At 48.6% G+C, this 18,397-nt stretch overlaps 1 protein-coding gene across 1 annotated transcript in view; it reads left to right on the forward strand.

Annotated features, from left to right (window-relative positions):
* The first annotated feature begins 1,743 nt into the window (after positions 1-1,743).
* LOC105184226 (furin-like protease 2) overlaps positions 1,744-18,397 on the forward strand; it is a 31,875-nt gene continuing 15,221 nt past the window's right edge. The window contains exons 1-3 of the mRNA XM_025298474.1: positions 1,744-1,764; positions 2,438-2,563; positions 10,872-11,081. Of these exons, the coding sequence (XP_025154259.1) occupies positions 1,744-1,764; positions 2,438-2,563; positions 10,872-11,081 (357 nt within the window). The remainder of the gene's footprint in view (positions 1,765-2,437; positions 2,564-10,871; positions 11,082-18,397) is intronic.

The following is an 18,397-nucleotide window of genomic DNA, read 5'->3' on the forward strand; positions in this document are numbered from 1 at the left end:
CATGTAGGGAATGGTTTCGACGTTTCAAGGATGGAGATTTCAGCGTCGAAGACAAGCCTCGCTGGACAGCCAAAAAAATTCGAGGACGAAGAATTAGAGGCATTACTCGAAGAAGATCAGAGTCAAACGCAAGAGGAGCTTGCAGAATCATTGGGAGTGACTCAACAAACCGTTTCCGTACGATTGAGAGACGTGGGAATTATTCAAAAACAAGGAAATTGGGTGCCTTATGAACTGAAACCGAGAGACGTTGAAAGGCGTTCTTCATGACAACGCTCGGCCTCATGTCGCAAAAGTCGTAAAAAAATATTTGGAAACGCTCAAATGGGATGTTTTACCGCACCCGCCGTATTCTCCGGACATTGCTCCTTCTGATTACTGGTTGTTCCGAAGGATGCAGCACGATTGGCAGGTCACCGGTTCACTTCTTTCGCAGATATCGAAAATTGGCTCCAAACTTGGATCGCCTCAAAAGACGAGTCATCTTTTCGAGATGGAATTCGAAAATTGCCTGAGAAATGGGAGAAAGTAGTAGCCAGCGATGGAAAATACTTTAATTGATCTGTTCATTCATTTTGTATTTGAAATAAATACATCTTTTAACACAAAAAAACGGACCGAACTAATTTGTACTCCCAATATTTAACAAATGCCATATGTATTGAGGACTTGAATTGAAGTTCTCGCTGTTTCCCGACAGACGGTGTTATCTCAGCCTTTTTGCATCGGGCAACACTACAGCCAACTTCATCGTGAAGCTCCACCATTAGGCTCGAAGTGACTGTATATGTTATTCCGCCGAAGCGTAAACAACATATTTTTTCATAGCGTTGAACATGTTGAATTTCGTGCCAAAAAAAGAATATCTGCGGGGAATTTTACTGCATTACTTTCTTCAAAAAAAATCTACAGCTGAAGCACATAGAATTCTTGTGGAGACTTAAAAATAATGATTTTGATGTTGAAGATAAAGAATGCTCTGGCGCAGCGGAAAAGTTTGAAGACGAAGAGCTGGAAGCATTACTCGATGAAGACCCATGTCAGACGCAAAATGAACTTGCAGAATCGTTAGGAGTTGATCGCGCAACGGTTGCCAAACGTTTAAAAGCATTAGGAATGATTCAAAAGCAAGGGAATTGGATGCCGTACGAATTGAAGCCGAGAGACGTCGAACGGCGTTTTCTCACGTGTCAACAGCTGCTCCAACGGCAGAAAAGGAAAGATGTTTTTGCATCGTATCGTGACTGGCGATGAAAAGTGGATACACCACGATAACCCGAAGCGTAGAAAATCGTGGAGTAAGCCCGGCCATGCGTCAACATCGACGGCAAAGTCGAATATCCATGGTTCCAAGCTCGTGCTCTGTATTTGGTGGGATCAGCTGGGTGTAGTATATTATTAGCTCCTCAAACCCAACGAAACCATCACGGGAGATCGCAATCGACTACAATTGATGCGTTTGAGCCGAGCATTGAAGGAAAAACGGCCGCAATACGAGGAGAGACGCGACAAAGTAATTTTGCAGCATGACAACGCTCGGCCACATGTTGCAAAACCGGCCAAGATCTACTTGGAAACGCTCAAATGGGAAGTCCTACCCCACCCGCCCGCCGTATTCACCGGACATTGCTCCTTCCGATTACCGCTTGTTCCGATCGATGACTCATGGCCTGGCTAAGCAGCACTTCCATTCTTATCTTCTAGATGCCAAAAAATGGGTCGATTCGTGGATAACCTCAAAAGATGAGTCATTCTTTCGACATGGTATTCTCGTATACTGCCAGAAAGATGGGAGAAAGTAGTGGACTAACGATGGACAATACTTTCAATGATATGTTCTTTACTAATTTTTTTTAAATAAAGCATTCATTTTCACGAGAAAACAGCGAGAACTTATTCAAGTCCCCAATAGATGTCGACGTATTGGTGATCCAGATACTCGGTCGGTGTCACATTCGAGTCGATGTATGAATGTATATATGCGAATAACGACTAGAAAGATTAGAATATCGGCATCCATTTGTTACCTTCCTTCGATACTTCGCGGGGAAATTCTACAAATATGAAATCGATCGTTAATTTCCACACTTGCTTCAACTTGACTCATACGTGCGGGCGCTCTCTTTGTCGACCTGTGCGAGAGCCCGGGACGTTTCATCCCGAAAGAATCGCGTCCGGCTGCACACACGATGACGATGTCACGGTCAAAGTTTCGGCGAATGTGGACGGGGATCTAGCGGGCATTGTCGATCGGGACGATGTCTCGATGGTCTGGCAACCATCGAAACGGTCGGAGAAGGTCGGGGACGAGAGAGAGGGGAGAGAGAGAGAGAGAGAGAGGATTCGCCAATTCTCTGCCGCTGCTCCTACCCCCTCGTGTTTACGACTCCCGCGGCTTCCTCAATCACCCGACACTCGAGAGTCGGTGCAATAAAAGTGGTGTATTTTTTGGTTGCAGATCGGCGCGCTGAAGAATTATTATCTCTTCTCCCACAAACGGCTGCACAAGAGGTCCCTCGCCGTGAGCGAGCCGCATCACAAGGCGCTGAGAGATGAAACGCGGGTAAGTAGGGAGACTGACACGCCTCCCCGCTCGCTCATTACGAGACGCGCTAATTATCAGACGAGCGCGTCTGTCACCTTGAGCCGAGGACAGCTTCGAAGGCTGAAATCGAGGGTCTAATTTCGGCGGAGAAATTGCCAACGTCGGCTTAACTCAACGTGACAGGCGCAAAATGACAGAAGGTGCGCGCCCGATAAGGGCGCGTACAGGCGAGCGGAGAGAATTTTTGCCCGATAACCCGTCAATAATAATGCATCAATAATATGTTACATCACGCGAGCGGAATATATTTTGCATGAATATGTATTAAAACCGAAATTGCGCATTATCATTAATTAATGGCTTGGCCGGGGACGTACGCTTTTAGCCTAGCGTTCTAAAAATTCACCACATACGAGAGTAGTTTCCCATATCGAGACGACCAATATTGTGAAATTCCTTTAGGTTTGGTTCTCTTTAGTAATCGAAGGCATATTCAAAGCCGGAGATCCATGGAGAAGAAAAAGAAGCGACGTCTTAATAGAACATGACGTCTCGTCATTATATTCACTAATTCCGGACACCTCTCGTCGACCGTCGCACAGTGGGATGTTTGTGCCAAAAAATTGGCCAAAATTATTTTTTGACGAATTACGGTTTAAAACGTGCTACTAATTATACATATATGATCATTATAAAAACTTCGTATGAGTTTTTCATGAAATAAAGTGCAAATATGTATGTAAAAATATTTTAATAACTAAGAAAGCGTAATATTGCACATTAATAAGTATTCAACTACAACAAACTCCAAATTTCTTCATCTAATGAGTGTATTCCATCCTCAGAATCAACATCATTTTCATCTATTGAAATGTCTCCTCTTCTTAGTGTGAAGTCAGTGAGAAGAAGCATGTCCAATGTTTCCTTTAAAAATCCTTTAGATTTCTTTCTTCGTACGCGTCTCATATTTCTTAGTAACGGGTCAGAACTTAGTAGAAGTCTGTTGATTATGTCCATGTTACAAAAGGAAATAAAAAGAAACAAAAGGAAACTTTATGTCTAAGTAACCTTTGAACAAAATCTAATTTACGTTTAGGGAAACAAAAGTAATGACTAAAACCGGGGTTTTCCGCTGCTAATTCTGTCTGATATTTTACCAGGAGAGATTATTCTTTCGTCTCATCCAAGAAACGTAACAGGGATAGACTCTGAAGTATAACTAAATCCTCGGAGTTTGACATCGAGAACGCAAAAAGATACATTTTATTTAAAGATACATTTATTGAATGCTATTTTGAAAATTATATATCTACGTGAATAACAATTCAATTGTAATAAATATAGTCTAAAACGTCTTTCTTCATACCTTTCTCCAAACAATCCGTGACGCAAAATTTCGCGCTGCCACTTCTAAGAACCTCAAAATTCTGATCGAAGATCGTGTGTTATAATAAAGCGCTGAGAATTGATGCGTGCATTGATACGAGAATAACGTCCAAATTCCGATTGATCAAACCGCTTCATGTTATCACGGACGAACAGAAGCATAGCGGCCCATTATTCCACAGATATTCAACTGTCTAAGACAGTCACTCGTGTAGTAGCAGGAATGATTTTAAGAAAATTGACTTCTGGCCAACTTTTCAGGCCAAACATCCCACAGTGCGTCGCTCTGATCGCGAACGGATAGTCGAATCGAGCCGAGAAAAGAAACCGAACGAACTTCTCTCGCCGGCCATTATTTCGATCGATACGCACATAATGCAGCAACCGGATGCAAGCTGGCGCTTTGTACTCGCCTCCATTACCGGACGCTGCTATCATCCGAAAAAATTCTGCCCGTGCAGTTGAGATGAAGTGACGACCGCAAATAATAGCTACGACTCATTCGTGTACGAGAGCGCGCACTTTGCGAATTCCGCCGATAGTCGACGAGTTAACGAGCCGATACCCGCGTCGTCTGTAACGATCGTTAAAAGCGACGGGAGCCCGGGCGTCAAGAACGCCCCGGGAAAGGCGCGTTAAATCGCGCGGCAGCGAGGCCGCGAGCTTAACGCGATCGATCAACGATCGCGCGCGTGTTCCGACAAACAGATTTATGCCCGTCTCTAGCAACCTCGGTTAACTTAACCGGCTGGTTATTCCAAACGGAAATGGCCAATCGCCATGTGTCTCGTTAATCAGAATTGACTAATGCGAGCGGTCAATTCCGATGGAATAACCAGACGACGGTTACATTAGCCACAGTTGGTAGAAGCGGCCGTTATAATCGGCCGGTCTCGCTGGAGACGCGTCGACGAGGACCACGACGAGAACTCGTCGTCGAGTGATTTTTAACCCGCGGATTATCGTCATTACTATTGCTATGCACGACGACGCGTCGCGCGTGACGTCCGTCACGCCGCGAAGGCTGCCGGGTCGAGGAGTGATTTTTTTTCCAATTTCGGACAACGGCAACGTCAGCGAAGGCGGACAAAACCGTCGTCAGGAGGGACAAGCCGCCATTGTGTTGAGGTGTTTTCACGGTAAACTATGTAAAAAAAAAAAAAAAAAAACTATGCGTTGCGCAAATAGTTCCGCTGTAGCTTTAGTCTCTCCCTCTTCTCCACCCCACCCCTTCGTCAGTATGTGGCTTTTGCGTTTTCAAAAAATCATGTTCTTGTTTACACGCGGTTTCCTTTGTCAATGTTGAAGTGCAACAATATACTTTTGTCTCGCATGATAGTCACGTTTTACCTTCTGTTTTCTCCCTCATCCCTCCCGTTTTCTGCCGAGCGGAAATGCGTTCTCATTGTCGCCGGTTGCGATGCGTGTGCCATTGATTACTTCTTCTCGCCGGAAACCAACGCGATTTACGTCTAAACATACGCCATGCGACGCTCCGCGAGCGTTCGGATTGTGGTTTTTCGCCATTTGGCGTCGATATCCGGCGACGGCGACATCATCCGTTCAGATCCGAGCGATGAAACCCGCCGCTGAGTCCAGCGTCCAGGCGTCGATCGTTCACTTCACTTCGCTTCGCCGCGCCGCACTCTCGACCGCGGTCATTTCAACGGCGCTTAACGACTTGAACGAAAAATCGCGCGATAAATTCCAGATTCGTCTCGAGAATACACTCGCGAGTCGCGTGCAGCGAGTAGCGAATCGAAGATCGCGACGCTTTTCACGAGGTCGAGAGAGAGGAGAGAGAGAGAGAGAGAGAGAGAGAGAGAGGAGGGGTGGGAGGGGAGAATTATTTTCCGATTTCCTCTCGTCGAGAAAAGTAGATCGCAATGGTCGCGAAATTCCTATCCGCAAACGAAGCAACGGTGAATTTCGGGCGCGATTGATAGCTTCAAATTTTTGGTGAGTTTCTTTCAGCAGCGTCCACACAATTGCTATTCAGTTTCTAATGTTACTCCTCGGAGTTTCAAGTTTCTCCACGGATTTCATTATCCCCTCGTTTACAATGTGAGTCCTCCGGCTTTCGTTCTTCGTAGAAAAAGTGGCACGGCGGTCTCTCTCTCTCTCTCTCTCGTAAGTTTTTAATTACGTTCACATAATACCTTAGATTAGCATATTTTATTTCCAAATTGCTCCTTCCAAGGAATGGTCTACGTCGCTCACCGTTCTCGTTCTTCAAGGTCTCGAGTTTCTCCGGCGCAGCTCCTCTTTCATTACTCCGCCACATGATCTCCATATACAGCCGCGCGATCCCGTTTCCGTGAATTACATGTATAATTCGAGGAGCAGACAGTTCTCAGAACATAACAATATCGTACTTACATTACACATCATTTCATAGTACTTAATCCCCTCTCGACACTTCCAAACTACCAAAATCAAATTAATCCCCGCGATGACAGCGCTCGCGCGGCAATAAGCAACGGTTCACGAAGGCTGATCGTCGCGGAGAAGAGGCCGCGATAACTCCACACAGCTTTCTCGTTAGACACAGCGCTCGGCCGAAACGTTGCAGTCGTGACAAATTCGCATCCCGCAGAGTTCCGCGACGCGAGTCTGCGCTCTCACGCCGCGTCGCGGAGAATATTCCGCAAGTATGAAACGCGCGGGCGGCCATTCCTGCAGATATCACGCGACGGAACGTCGGCGGATCATCGACGGATAACACGACATCCGGCGCGATACACCGGCGGGGAATCATAAATTATTCGTCGAGACGTCCTCCGCGGGCGTCTTGGCTTTCTCGGCTTTTCGCAAAATTTTTCGCCACCACCGTCGCGCGGCATCTTGGTGCACGCGCGGGAAATATCTGCTGGGCGCTTTAAGTGCACTCTCCGGAGGAGCCTCGTACTTTCTCTTTCTCTCTCCCCTCCCCCCCCCTTCTCTTCCTCTGTCTGTCTTTCTCACGAGAACGTGGCAAAATATCTCACTGTTTCGAGAGACAATATTGTCACCGCCGTCGCCGTCGTGTTTCCCTCCATCGTCCTCGCTTCGATAAGCTGCTCCTCTTCCACGACGTGGATGAAAATCGCGCCATCGAACGGCGAGGGTCAGGAGAAGAGGAGGGGGAGGCAGGGAAGTCTGGTGGCGAATAACGTCGGAAAAATATTGCGGCCGAGAGAAGTGTGGTTCTTCACATGCGCCCGATAGCGTTAACATTAATTATGAGCTACGCGGTAGCACGTGATCGCGAGGAAAATGCCATTTGCACGATGTGCGGATGTGCGGGCGGGTAGCCTTCGCGCAATGCGTTTTTTCCCCTCTCCTCTCTCGCTCGTTCTCTCATTTTTTTTTTTATTTCTCTTTTTTTCGTCGAACGCCAGCCGCGGAGATCGCCGGGATTTATGGACGGCAAAGCCGAGCACAGGGCTACGTGACCGGGAATTCTCTCTCATCCGCGGAGCGATCGTGACTAGCTGCTTATTAATTGTGCAGCACGCTTAATTAACCGCTTAATTGCTCGTTAAAAAATAGAGGAGCGACGTTTTATCCTTTCTTTTTTTCCCCTTTATTTTCTCACTTTTTTTAATCGGATCGTGTGTGCGCGGCGATGTGCGTGCGTCGTACGGATGAAATCTCACGCGGCGGTATTATGCGCTTCATTCGCACATCGCTTGCGGAAACAAGATAGAAGGAAAGAGAAAGGGAGAGAGAGAGAGAGAGAGAGAGAGAGAGAGAGAGAGAGAGAGAGAAAGAGAAACGAAATGTTGCCGGGGAATCGGTGGAAAGTAGCGATTCTGCGGGAGGAAAAGAGAAGAAGAAAGAGGGGGTCTCGCTCGATCTTGCTCCTCGCATTTTTGCTTTCACGAATTTTCGATAGACAGACAGACAGACAGACAGACAGGCAAGCAGGCAGACTGGTTGGCTGGCTGGCGGCTGGCAAGCAGACGGGTAGGCTGTTCGCGAGTATAAGTTTGGAAATTAGAATTTCAAATGACGGGTGACTTTCGTTAACTATCACGTCATCACTTTCGCCCGATTACCCATTAGCGATTCATACCACCGGCTACTGTTCTCTGCTCTAGGACGGCGGAGGGGAGGAGCGGAAAGGCTATTTATAATTCACAGGCGAAGGACGGAGCAACATCTGCCGCTTATTTGTCCGCTATATACGGCCCTTTCGTTTTAGGGGACTTTTAACGTATATTCAATGATCGAGGCGCGGCACATGCGGCAAATTTCGCGCTTGTGTATTCGTACCGTTGTTTCGAAAATTCTAAAATCCCTGCTCCAGCGACGCGCGCAGCCGCTGCGACACACGGCCGTGACACTAACTCACTTGATCCTGCCGAAATTGGCGTCTCGCCAAAATGTGCAAGGCCGGCGAATCTGTCGGGGGCGCGGCACGCCGAATGGCATCGCGTGTCTGCTCTCGTACCACCGGGCTACGCTATGAATGAAACGAGAAGAGCGCCAGAATTAAAGCTCGTTGCCCCCGAGGCGTTTTTCGGTGATTGTGCGATTTATGACCCCCCTCGATTCGGTCAATCTGCGCCGGCGGATTTTCCGCGTCGCCGAGCATCGCGGTGTATGCCCGCTTAACCAATCAACAGGATAAAAAACAGCGATCGCCCGCCATCGGTCCCCCGTAGCCTCGTAGTGCTTTGAGCGAAAAATTTATTGGAGGAGAGCGGCATAGTTTAATTCTCTTCTCTCCCTCTCCCTTTCTCCTCCCCCTCTCTCTCTCTCTCTCTCTCGAGCGAGCGAGCGAGCGAGCGAACGAGCGTGCGCGCGTTTGGCTCTTTTTTTCGCTCCTCGATCAAATCACTCTCCGAAGCGACGGTCGATAGACGAATATGGACGTCGACGAGAGACACACATCATTCCTTTAATATGTCTGGTATTTTATTTAAAGAACAGGCTAGTTTTGTTGCGTTATATTTTTCTCCGAAATTCTATTAGACGTTAATGGGAGCCTCTTTGTGCTATTCGTTCCACTATTTCTAAAAATTTTGCAGTAGCTCTTTGATACTGTAGTAATTATATCGAATCGAGCGAAAAGCTCACTTCGTTTTGACTTTGGAGTGAAATTTAATTTAAATTGCACATCCATTACAAAGAAATTATTCATTAATCGTTGTCATTGTCTGTGATTCTACGCCAAAGTTCCAACGGTGTTCGTACACGTTTTTCATAAAAAATAGCTGGTTTATTGAAAGATATTGAAAGAAGCAGAAGTGGAATTAGATTGGATTCTTTTTTTATCCGATAAAACAAGATAAAATAAATTTTCGAGGTTTCAACGACTGATTTGAACAAGATATAAATCAAGAACCTGCGCACGGTTATCTTTGCACGAGTCGCGCGTTATGTTCAATCTCGATTAACTTGAATTTGCCGACCGAACATTTTGTTTCAAACTTAAATCCTCCTTAATGACAATTCGTAATAATCAATTATCAAATATATCAACGTGTTAGACGCGGAGTCACACACGGACCGAATGTTCCGCGACGCGATCGCAAGAGGAAACTACAATTGTACCTAAACGACTAAAACTTGCATTTAATATCGCGCGAGGCCGCTTGATAAATTTCGCTAGTGGAGGCATTAGAACGTCATTCGCATTGTGTCGGCGACGTCGTCCTAGTTGTGCAGCTCTCTCTTCCTTTTCCTCTCCCACTCTCTAACTCTCTCCCTCTCTCTCTCTCTCTCTCTCTCTCTCTGCATGTTATTAACACGAGCCGCGTCTCGCGCCTTCTCGCTGACAAGAAGCCGTCCGACGACAACCTAAAATATTTCCGACACTTAACCTTTAGAGACCGGCATTTTTTCTTTAAAATTTGCAATTTTTTTCGCGGAAAATTTATATATATATATATATATGTATATGTAACCATTATGTCGCGTAGAGTTTTCGAGTTAGTGGCTCCTGTAGGAGCCACCCCGGTCTGGAACGGAACGGCCAAAATAAAGAATTTTCAAAATTTGGATCTTGGCATTTTTAGGGATTTTTTTTATATCGCTGATCATCATTTTGATATCAGATTATCGAAATTTTGCAAAGAAAGGCAATTATTTATCTAAGATAAATCTATATTACTATAAGTAATCTCATACGGTAATAAAACTTTCCTTTAGCATAACCCAGAACTAACAACGTGGACGTAGAAAGTTATGTAGCTCCTTTGTTTTTTTATATTTTTTGTTATTTAACGTATTTTTTTATTTTTTCATAATTTTTTAAATTTTGGTTTTAAAAAATAATGAAAATTGTTTTATTTCAAAAACTATTTTTCTGTATTTTTTATACTTATTCGTTACTTTTAGAGTGATTGTTATCACGCACTATGCGCAATCGAAAACTCTAATAGTGTTGTATGCTGTGATTTTATATAATTCTGAGAAAAAGTGGGTCCATTATAAATAAAAACGTACTGAAATGCAAATTATTATGCAGCTAAAATGTGTACTTGTTAATAAATGTTTATTTACGAGTAAGGTAAAAATCACACGAACACATATGCGAATATATGTTTAGAGCACATAAACATCGACATAAGTGCATAAATAACTATAATATAACCTTTAAGAAAACACTGAATGCCGATTTATATATGGCTCCTATAGGAGCCACCCCCCGGCTTCCTCCGAAGGTTAGGAAAATTCGCACAATACACACACGCGCGCGCGCGTGCGCGCCAGCCACGTTGCTGCCGGACAACCTCAACATCAACGTCTACACGGCCGCACTCTTCGCGTGTAACTCGGCGGGTAAAATGGCGGGTATGAGATAACAAAATGCGGTTCCTCGTGCGCGCGCGCATGGCTAATAGCTCGCCGTTGTTCAAGTTTATAGCGCGATGACGCGGCGATCGAGACGGCCGGGCATGCCACAAGAACGATGACTGCAGGCTCGGCCTGTGTGTGCTTTCGGTTGCAGGTGCACTGGTTCCAGCAGCAGCACGAGAAGAAGCGCAAGAAGCGCGACTTCGAGAGCGCGCCCTACGCCTTCGTCGGCTTCCCGCCGTTCTTCGACTTCCGGCCGCGCTCGCGCCATGTCGGCACGACCCAGCAGCCGCCGAGGATCAGCGCGAGCTTGCCGCTCCAAAATCTCTTCACGGACCCGCTCTTCAAGGAACAGTGGTACCTGGTAAGTGGACCCACTTTCTCTCGCGTCTCTCTGCCGGCGACGGCACTACGTGACGCGAATCGAACGAATCGGGGCTGAGACGATCCTTCCCCTTGGCAAGCTCCTTTCGTACGTCCCTATTGGGACCTGCCGCGGAGTATCCTATCGACGCTCTGTGGTCACGCGAGAGACAATGACTCTGCCCGAAATTTTATATAAATCGCCGAGAGCGAAACAAAAGGAACACGAGGTCGTATATCGCTTTGCGCCATTAGAAATTATAATCGCGGCTCGAAATATGCGCATAAACTCGGCGCGTATTCCAACGCAAATAGCCTGCAGCCGATATATCGCGCGTTCATTATATTATATGTAAAACGGATAACGAGCCGATAGAAGCTCGTGTGCGCGCGCGTTATATTTCACTCGTTATTTCACCGTCATTCTCGGCGAACGGTCTCTCTCCCGGCCGAAACCCTGTCATCAGTTTCGCGGTCACATCGTTGCTCGCCCGACCGAGTCCTGATACTCCCCCGCGCCCGCGGCGAGACGTCGATGTTACGCCTCGACAGCGACGAATGAGAAAAGAAGAGAGCAGAGAGAGAGAGAGAGAGAGAGAGAGAGAGAGAGAGAGAGAGAGAGAGAGAAGAGGGAGAAACGATCGTATGCAATTGCTCGTCTCTCGGGGTGCGGGCGAATTACCCGCTAAATTATTGCGCGCCTTCTCGCTCGTCAACTCGAACGCGAGGCGAAACAGCGCGCGCCCCGGCGCGGCGTATCCATTACAGCCGGATGCGCTCAAAACGCGTGAGGTATCTCATGCAAAATGCCACTCGGCTCGCATAATCGCGGGCGTGTAAACAATTATCACGGTAATTACTCGGGCCTCGTACGGACAGTCAATCAGCGTGTTTGTTATCCGATTATCGGCCGCGACTAATGCGATCTTATGGAGCGGCCGGCGCGATCGATCGCCAGCCCTGGACGAGATTATCGAAAACAACGAGGGCGCCATTTTAACCCGCCCCCATCCCCTCTCCCCCGCCTCCTCGCCACGGCTCGCCGTTCCCGACGCTGTCGAGCGAAACGTCGCTCTTCCGTTCCAGTCGCGTGGGTTAATCGCTGCAAATTAACTCCCGACCGGCCTGTCGCCTCCGGTGTCGAAGACGCCACGTCGCATCGGGGACCTCGTCCCCGAATTTAATCGCAGAAGCGTTCGAGCCGGGGTTCATTCTCCGCGTATCCGAACGTCATCGAGCGCATTACACGCGCGGCTTGAAGCGGGACTCACTCGGTCGTGCCGAGATGCAGAGCGAGCGTATAAAACCGCTGCGAATTTGGGGGAGCGAGGGTTTATGAGGTTTATTGCGGTCCGTCGTGATTTGATGATCGTGATGATTTATCGTGGTCCTATAATGGTCCCTAATTTTTTGATTCGTTGTGGACCACACGATGAACCATCGTGTCGAATCAGAGCGAATCGGACCTCGATTAACCTCTCTCTAACCTCACAAGCCTGACGATCTCTCAATCGTCGAATATTGCTCCATTATCAGCCGTCGTTTCTCTTAACTCTTAAAGGGCACTACAGGTCTGATTGACTCGAGCGAGGATTTGCAATTAAAAATCTGCAAGAAAATATTTGAAATCGGAACTTGTGGCGCCATCTATTGTTGGCTTGATTCTCCTACTTTATGACTGTGTATTGCTTGCGAGGCTCAAGGCCTTAAGTTTCCAGCTTGCAGCCATTTTGGATTTTGAAACAGATACGTCGAAGAGCCCGGGTCAATTTGTGCGTGTGTGCCCTGAGTGCGATTTCTGACGAAATCTTTTATGATCTACTTTCCATCAGTTTTGGCCCCGTTTTGTCACATATAACGCGGTGTTTTCGATGCAACCGTCATTTCCGCTGGGATTTCACTTTTATTCTTCCGTATAGTTCCAGTTATTGTTAAATTGTACGGTGGTTTCATAATTTATGTATTTTGTATATATAAGTAATTTCGATATGATAAGAGTATAATAAGGATATTTTTAACAACATTTTTCAGTGACGAATGTTGTGTCAATTTTTTCCAAAAAAATCATATTTCAGTTGTTCAGATAAATCCCCTTTTTTTTTTAATATTCATACTTGCAGTCGTTTTTATCTTAAGGTGCAGGGTTTCTAGAATATCAAGTTAAATTTTTACGAGAAAATATTGTTAAATGAAGAAGTTATTAAATTTGAAGTGAAAAAAGTCAATTTTTCGGTTTTCCTTTAAATTATAATTTTTCTTTAATATTTAACATTCTTCCTTCCACATATTACGCAGTTGTTGCACCTTATTTTTTGGATGTCCAAGTTATATACCTGAATCTTTTAACTCAGAAAAATGAATAGTAACCTTGTAGCGATCGATTGAAACTACTCGGATCAATTTGTCCCAGTGTGCTCTTTACGTTTTTCCTCAGAAGGTGTGCCCTTTAAGGCTTAATACGATAATGCTCCCGATGAACTCGTAGCGACGCGATGCAATTGGCAAATAAGACAGACGATGAACGTGTGGAGGAAGATGACGACGGCCTCATTGGCGAAGCCGGTAAATCATCGCCGGCGCCAAGTGCATCGGTCGGCCGGCCGGACTCGCGCTTATTTCTCGCGCGCTGCCGCGCTCGTTCTCGGGCCTTAATGGAGCCGCCGTTGTGCCGTGCGTTTTCTTGCGATGCCGTAAACAGCTTATGGTGCGGGGCCGTTCCGTCTGGAACGGCCGGCGCGGCGAGAAACAACGGAAGCAACGGCCGGGCTTTTGGCAAGGCTCACCCGATCCCGCCGGAAACTTCTCTCTCGTCGTCCCGACGCCCGCTGCCGCCGCCGGCGCGTCGTCTCAGCCTGAGTTGCGAACTTCTCGATTGCGCCGAGTGTCCCGCTCCCTTAACTGCTCAACCGCTACTTTTCATTGGCGAACGGCCGGGAAGACCTAGGAAACATTCCGGTTGCGCCCGTTCTTGCGAGGATATACGGTTGCTCGGGTGGTCTCGTTCTACTCGGCTTCTTAATCCGCTCGCAGCAAGCCGCGATTATCGATGTAGACTTGCTTTCGTCGATTTATCCCTCGGGAATCCCACTTGAGACACTCCTATCCGCGGAGAGAGATCGGGCTTTTAACTTTCGAACTCGAGCGTCTTCAGAGACGCAGGATTTATCGCAATCGGCAAAGGAAATTACCTGACTCGAGCTCGTCTCGTCTGTTAATCATACGACGAGACTCTTTCTCTCGTGGAATTTTGCGATTAGTATTTTTCTTCGCAGCGATGTCCATTATATCCCGTCGAGGATATCCGAGTTGGAAGACAAAAGGATCGAACGCGTCTCAAATATGAAACCCGCCTCGGTATCCTTGACGATAAGAGGTCGAGCGAGCAGCTGCGGCGGGGAAGTGAGCGAACGTGAGGTGTCCGCGGCGAATTTCGGTGACGGTTCCGAAAATGAGAGAGGAAAGAGAAAGAAAGGAAAGCAGAATAGGATACAAGCGCGTCGTCGGCGAGACGCGCGCATTGGTACGAGGGGCTTACCGAGAGACCTCTCTTCGGGGCGATCTGACGCGTCGCTGCGAGACGCAGGAACGCGAGAGCACTCCGGGGAACTCCGGGATCTCTCGCATAATGGACGTGATATCGCGCGGTATGAAATTCGAGCAGCTCGGGCGATGCCCCTTCGCAACGGGGGGGGGAGGCATCCGGGGCTTCTATTTACGAACGACGATGCCCAAATATGCCGCCGATATCCGAGGGGGAGGGGGGGGGGGCGGAAACCGCCGACCGCGTATAAAACCACAGGATGCAGTATTCGTGACGCGCCCGGAGCGTCGCCCGAGGTGCCAGATAGAGGGGCTAGCGCGCTTACGTAACTCGAGAAAGCACTCCCCCTCCCCTCTCGCGTGATACATCCCCCTGCTACATAAGGGTGTTCCGACGAAATCCAGCGGCTCAATCCCTGCGGCTCGATGTTACTTCATTAAGAGCTGATACCGCTTGCGGAGGCACGCGAGGGTGCCGAGGATGCGGCCGCTCGCGTGACACGTAGACGAGAGACGTATCCTCGTCTACACTTCAGCGTCGGAGCACTTGACCCGTCTCGCTATGCCAGCCTTCCATTATGTTCCGCGTAGGACGAAGCTGACTCCTTGCGCCGGCGGCGGCCGGCTTTGTCGACCTCATCGAAGAGGTTTTTCTTCCTGACGGAGCTTTTCCTTGGCGATCTTGGCGATGGCGTCTTTGTTCTTCTTTCCACCTCTGTCTTCATACTTTGCTATAAATTTCTCTCTCCCCGCTCTTCTTTACTCGGCCGCGATGCTTTCAACGGGCTTTGCTCTGGATAGGCGTCGATAAGCGCGCTTATTTATCGACCTGTCTCTTTACAAACGCTGGGGAGAGACGTCGGGTCGCAGTGGCGGTCCCCGAATTCACGGGGATTGTTTCAAAGGGCCGTTGTTTATTCAGCCTTGTTGCCGAGCAAATGAGACGCAAGGAGACCGGAGAGAGGTCAGAAGGTGAAGACGAATTCGACATCTAGATTCGCAGCTCATCCCCGATATTGCCAATTGCCGTTTCTGCTCCTCGTTTCTGGTCCTCGAATCGCTCGGCTATCCGAGTAGATATTTCATAGCTCGCCCTCGTGTTCTCCGTATGAAATCATAACACCGCGGGGAATTGCATCGGCGGATGAAATCCGCGACGAAGCGAGGCACAATACGAGGAACGGAAGAAAGTTCATATAAATGTATTAACATCGATATTTTATCCGGCGACTTTGATAGACCCTTCTCCTACAAGCGCGAGACGTGTTTCTCGGTGAATCCAATAACTGCAACCCCCCCTTGCCCCTTTCTTGCAGTGCTCCTGCCGCAGTGTCCGCGCAATATTGAGAATTAATTTATATTACGCTTGTTGGTACACTGGAGAGCTTTGGAGAGCGCGCTGGCGTTTGTTATTTACAACGAGAAAAACAACAGCTGCCGATATATGCGTCTCGATCGCAACATCTCGTACGATAATAAATCGCGCTTCGAGGCGCGCGTTAAACAAACAGCCGAGCGTGGCGGGATATTTTCGGTACACGTCAAGGAACACCCCCGTCAAGCTCAACCCACGCCGATGTCAAAACAATTGGAAGCACTTTGAGTTATTTATGCGCTAGTTAGTTTGCTTATGTGTGTGCTCATTAGTTGACGTCAAGCTAACGCTCCTGTTTGGTTATCGAAGCGTAAAAATCGGGATCAGCACACAAATACTAATTAACGCATAAATAGCGCTAAATGTCGCGGCGATCGCTTTGCCGCTGATGGAGAAGTGAGCGCAACTACGTCATCGAGGATATCCCGACGATCCCGCAAAGGGTCTCCGCACACAGGGGGTTAATCGTCAGGCTGCTCGTCGATCTATACTTCCCAGCCCCCGCTGCTTAGACTTGCAGTGAAAAAAGACTGAAAATAAACATGACAGGTAGATTTATCAATCTTCGACCCTTCAGGTGCGCGCACAGTAAGAAAGACGTTTGAGCGCAATATCGTCCCGAAGATGGGGACAAACAGAAGCGATACAAAGAGTAAATCTTGCATGAGGAAGACCGAGAAAGAGGGGCGCGGATGAAAGGGCCGGTACTCTGGGGATTGGAGCCTCGCCTTTTTACGCGTCCTTTCCCCCTGCGATCCCAACCGCGTGTCTCTAAATAAGCCTGTACTCTTACAGCCTGTTATATTCTTATGTTCATGCTCGACATGAGAGCGACGCTTCATTCGGATGGGTGGCTCGCTTTTGTCGGGCCGTGGAAGACGCCGGAGTTGCTCCCAAAGACAGGGGGAGGAGGAGGGGGAGCACCTCCGAGCGAACACACACAGAGCGTCGGCTCCTCGCAACCTCCGGGCCGAGACCCCGGTGTTTTTTGTCCTCTTTTTGCCGGCTCGACCGCACGCGTCGCGAGAGACAATGGGGCGCATTGTCTTCTCCATGGGCACAATATGCGCCCACAATGTGTGCACGAGCCCATCCCGTCGCCATCCCTCCGCCCCCAGTCTGCTCGCGCGCGCGTTCCACTGACGGGATTACGACGCGTTCTTATACGCGCGATGCTCCGTAAATTCGGCGTTTCTTGCCGGCTAATTTTGCCCACGTCGCCTCTCCCTCTTTCTCTCTCTCTCTCTCTCTCTCTCTCTCTCTCTCTCTCTCTCTCTCTCTCTCTCTCTTTCTCTCTCCAGACCGGAAGAAGCCGCGTTGTAGAAATCGATGCACCCGGCGCGGATCGCGAGAGAGGACGAGCGACGTGAGGCGGCGCCACGCAATCGGGCCTTCTCCCCCTCCCCCGTTTTTCTGATTAAAACCGTAGCCGCGTTGGGGAAAATTAAACCGCTGGCATGGAACAGTTCGTTTCCATTTTATCAATTTTTAAGTCCGGTCCTTGCTGGATATCGCCCGACGGCGACGGAGGCATCCTTGAAAATCCGAGGAACCTTTTCCCTCCCTCGACATGTCCTTCCCTCTTCCTGTGTCGCGAGAGGCTGCACGAGCAGAGTTCGCGGAGCTTCCCGAACGTGAGAGGCGGCTCGGTGGCACATTTTGGAAAGTCCAAGCGATCTCCTCGGCCGCTGTTCCTTTCTGCCGCCACTATTCGCGGCATAAACGGGATAACCACGCGATAAGTTCCACACAGGGTTTGTCGAACGTCGAACGCGTCTACGGCGTCTGCTGGTACAATTCAATGTCGGCGATTCCGGCAGTCGACGAACGAGCTGATGAGAAGACAACCTCGGCTCGGGTGGCTCGGTGATGCCGTGTTTGTATTCGCCCGGTATCCGGCATCAAGGCCCTTCCAGCGACGAGATCCTCCTCCTCGTCGAGCTATCGAGTCCTGATCCCGTTGCATTCGGCGCACATAACACTCTCTGTTTCTCCTTTCCTTTCCTCCCCCCTCCCCCTCTCTCTCTCTCTCTCCCTCCCTCCCCGCTTCACTACAGCGCCGAAATCTCTGGTAGATAAGCGCTGACACGGACGACGGGGACACGCATCGATGCTCCCGGCTTCCTCTCGGCTGAGCACGACAATGCGCAATCTAGTTAATGGAATCGCAGGGAAAACGGAGAGAGCGGAGTACACCGCGCGCGCGGACCGTCCCGACCGAATGGCCGGGTAAAAAAGCACGGCTGAGAGGGTGCATCGTCGCGGAGATTGGCACATTCTGCCGCTGATGTTCCTGCGAGAGAACACGTACGACGCGCATACACTCCTGCCACTTCTCTCTCTCTCTCTCTCTCTCTCTCTCTCTCTCTCTCTCTCTCTCTCTCTCTCTCTCTCTCTCTCTC

Source organism: Harpegnathos saltator, unplaced genomic scaffold, assembly GCF_003227715.2.
Source record: "Harpegnathos saltator strain DR-91 unplaced genomic scaffold, Hsal_v8.6 scaffold220, whole genome shotgun sequence".
NCBI lineage: Eukaryota > Metazoa > Arthropoda > Insecta > Hymenoptera > Formicidae > Harpegnathos > Harpegnathos saltator.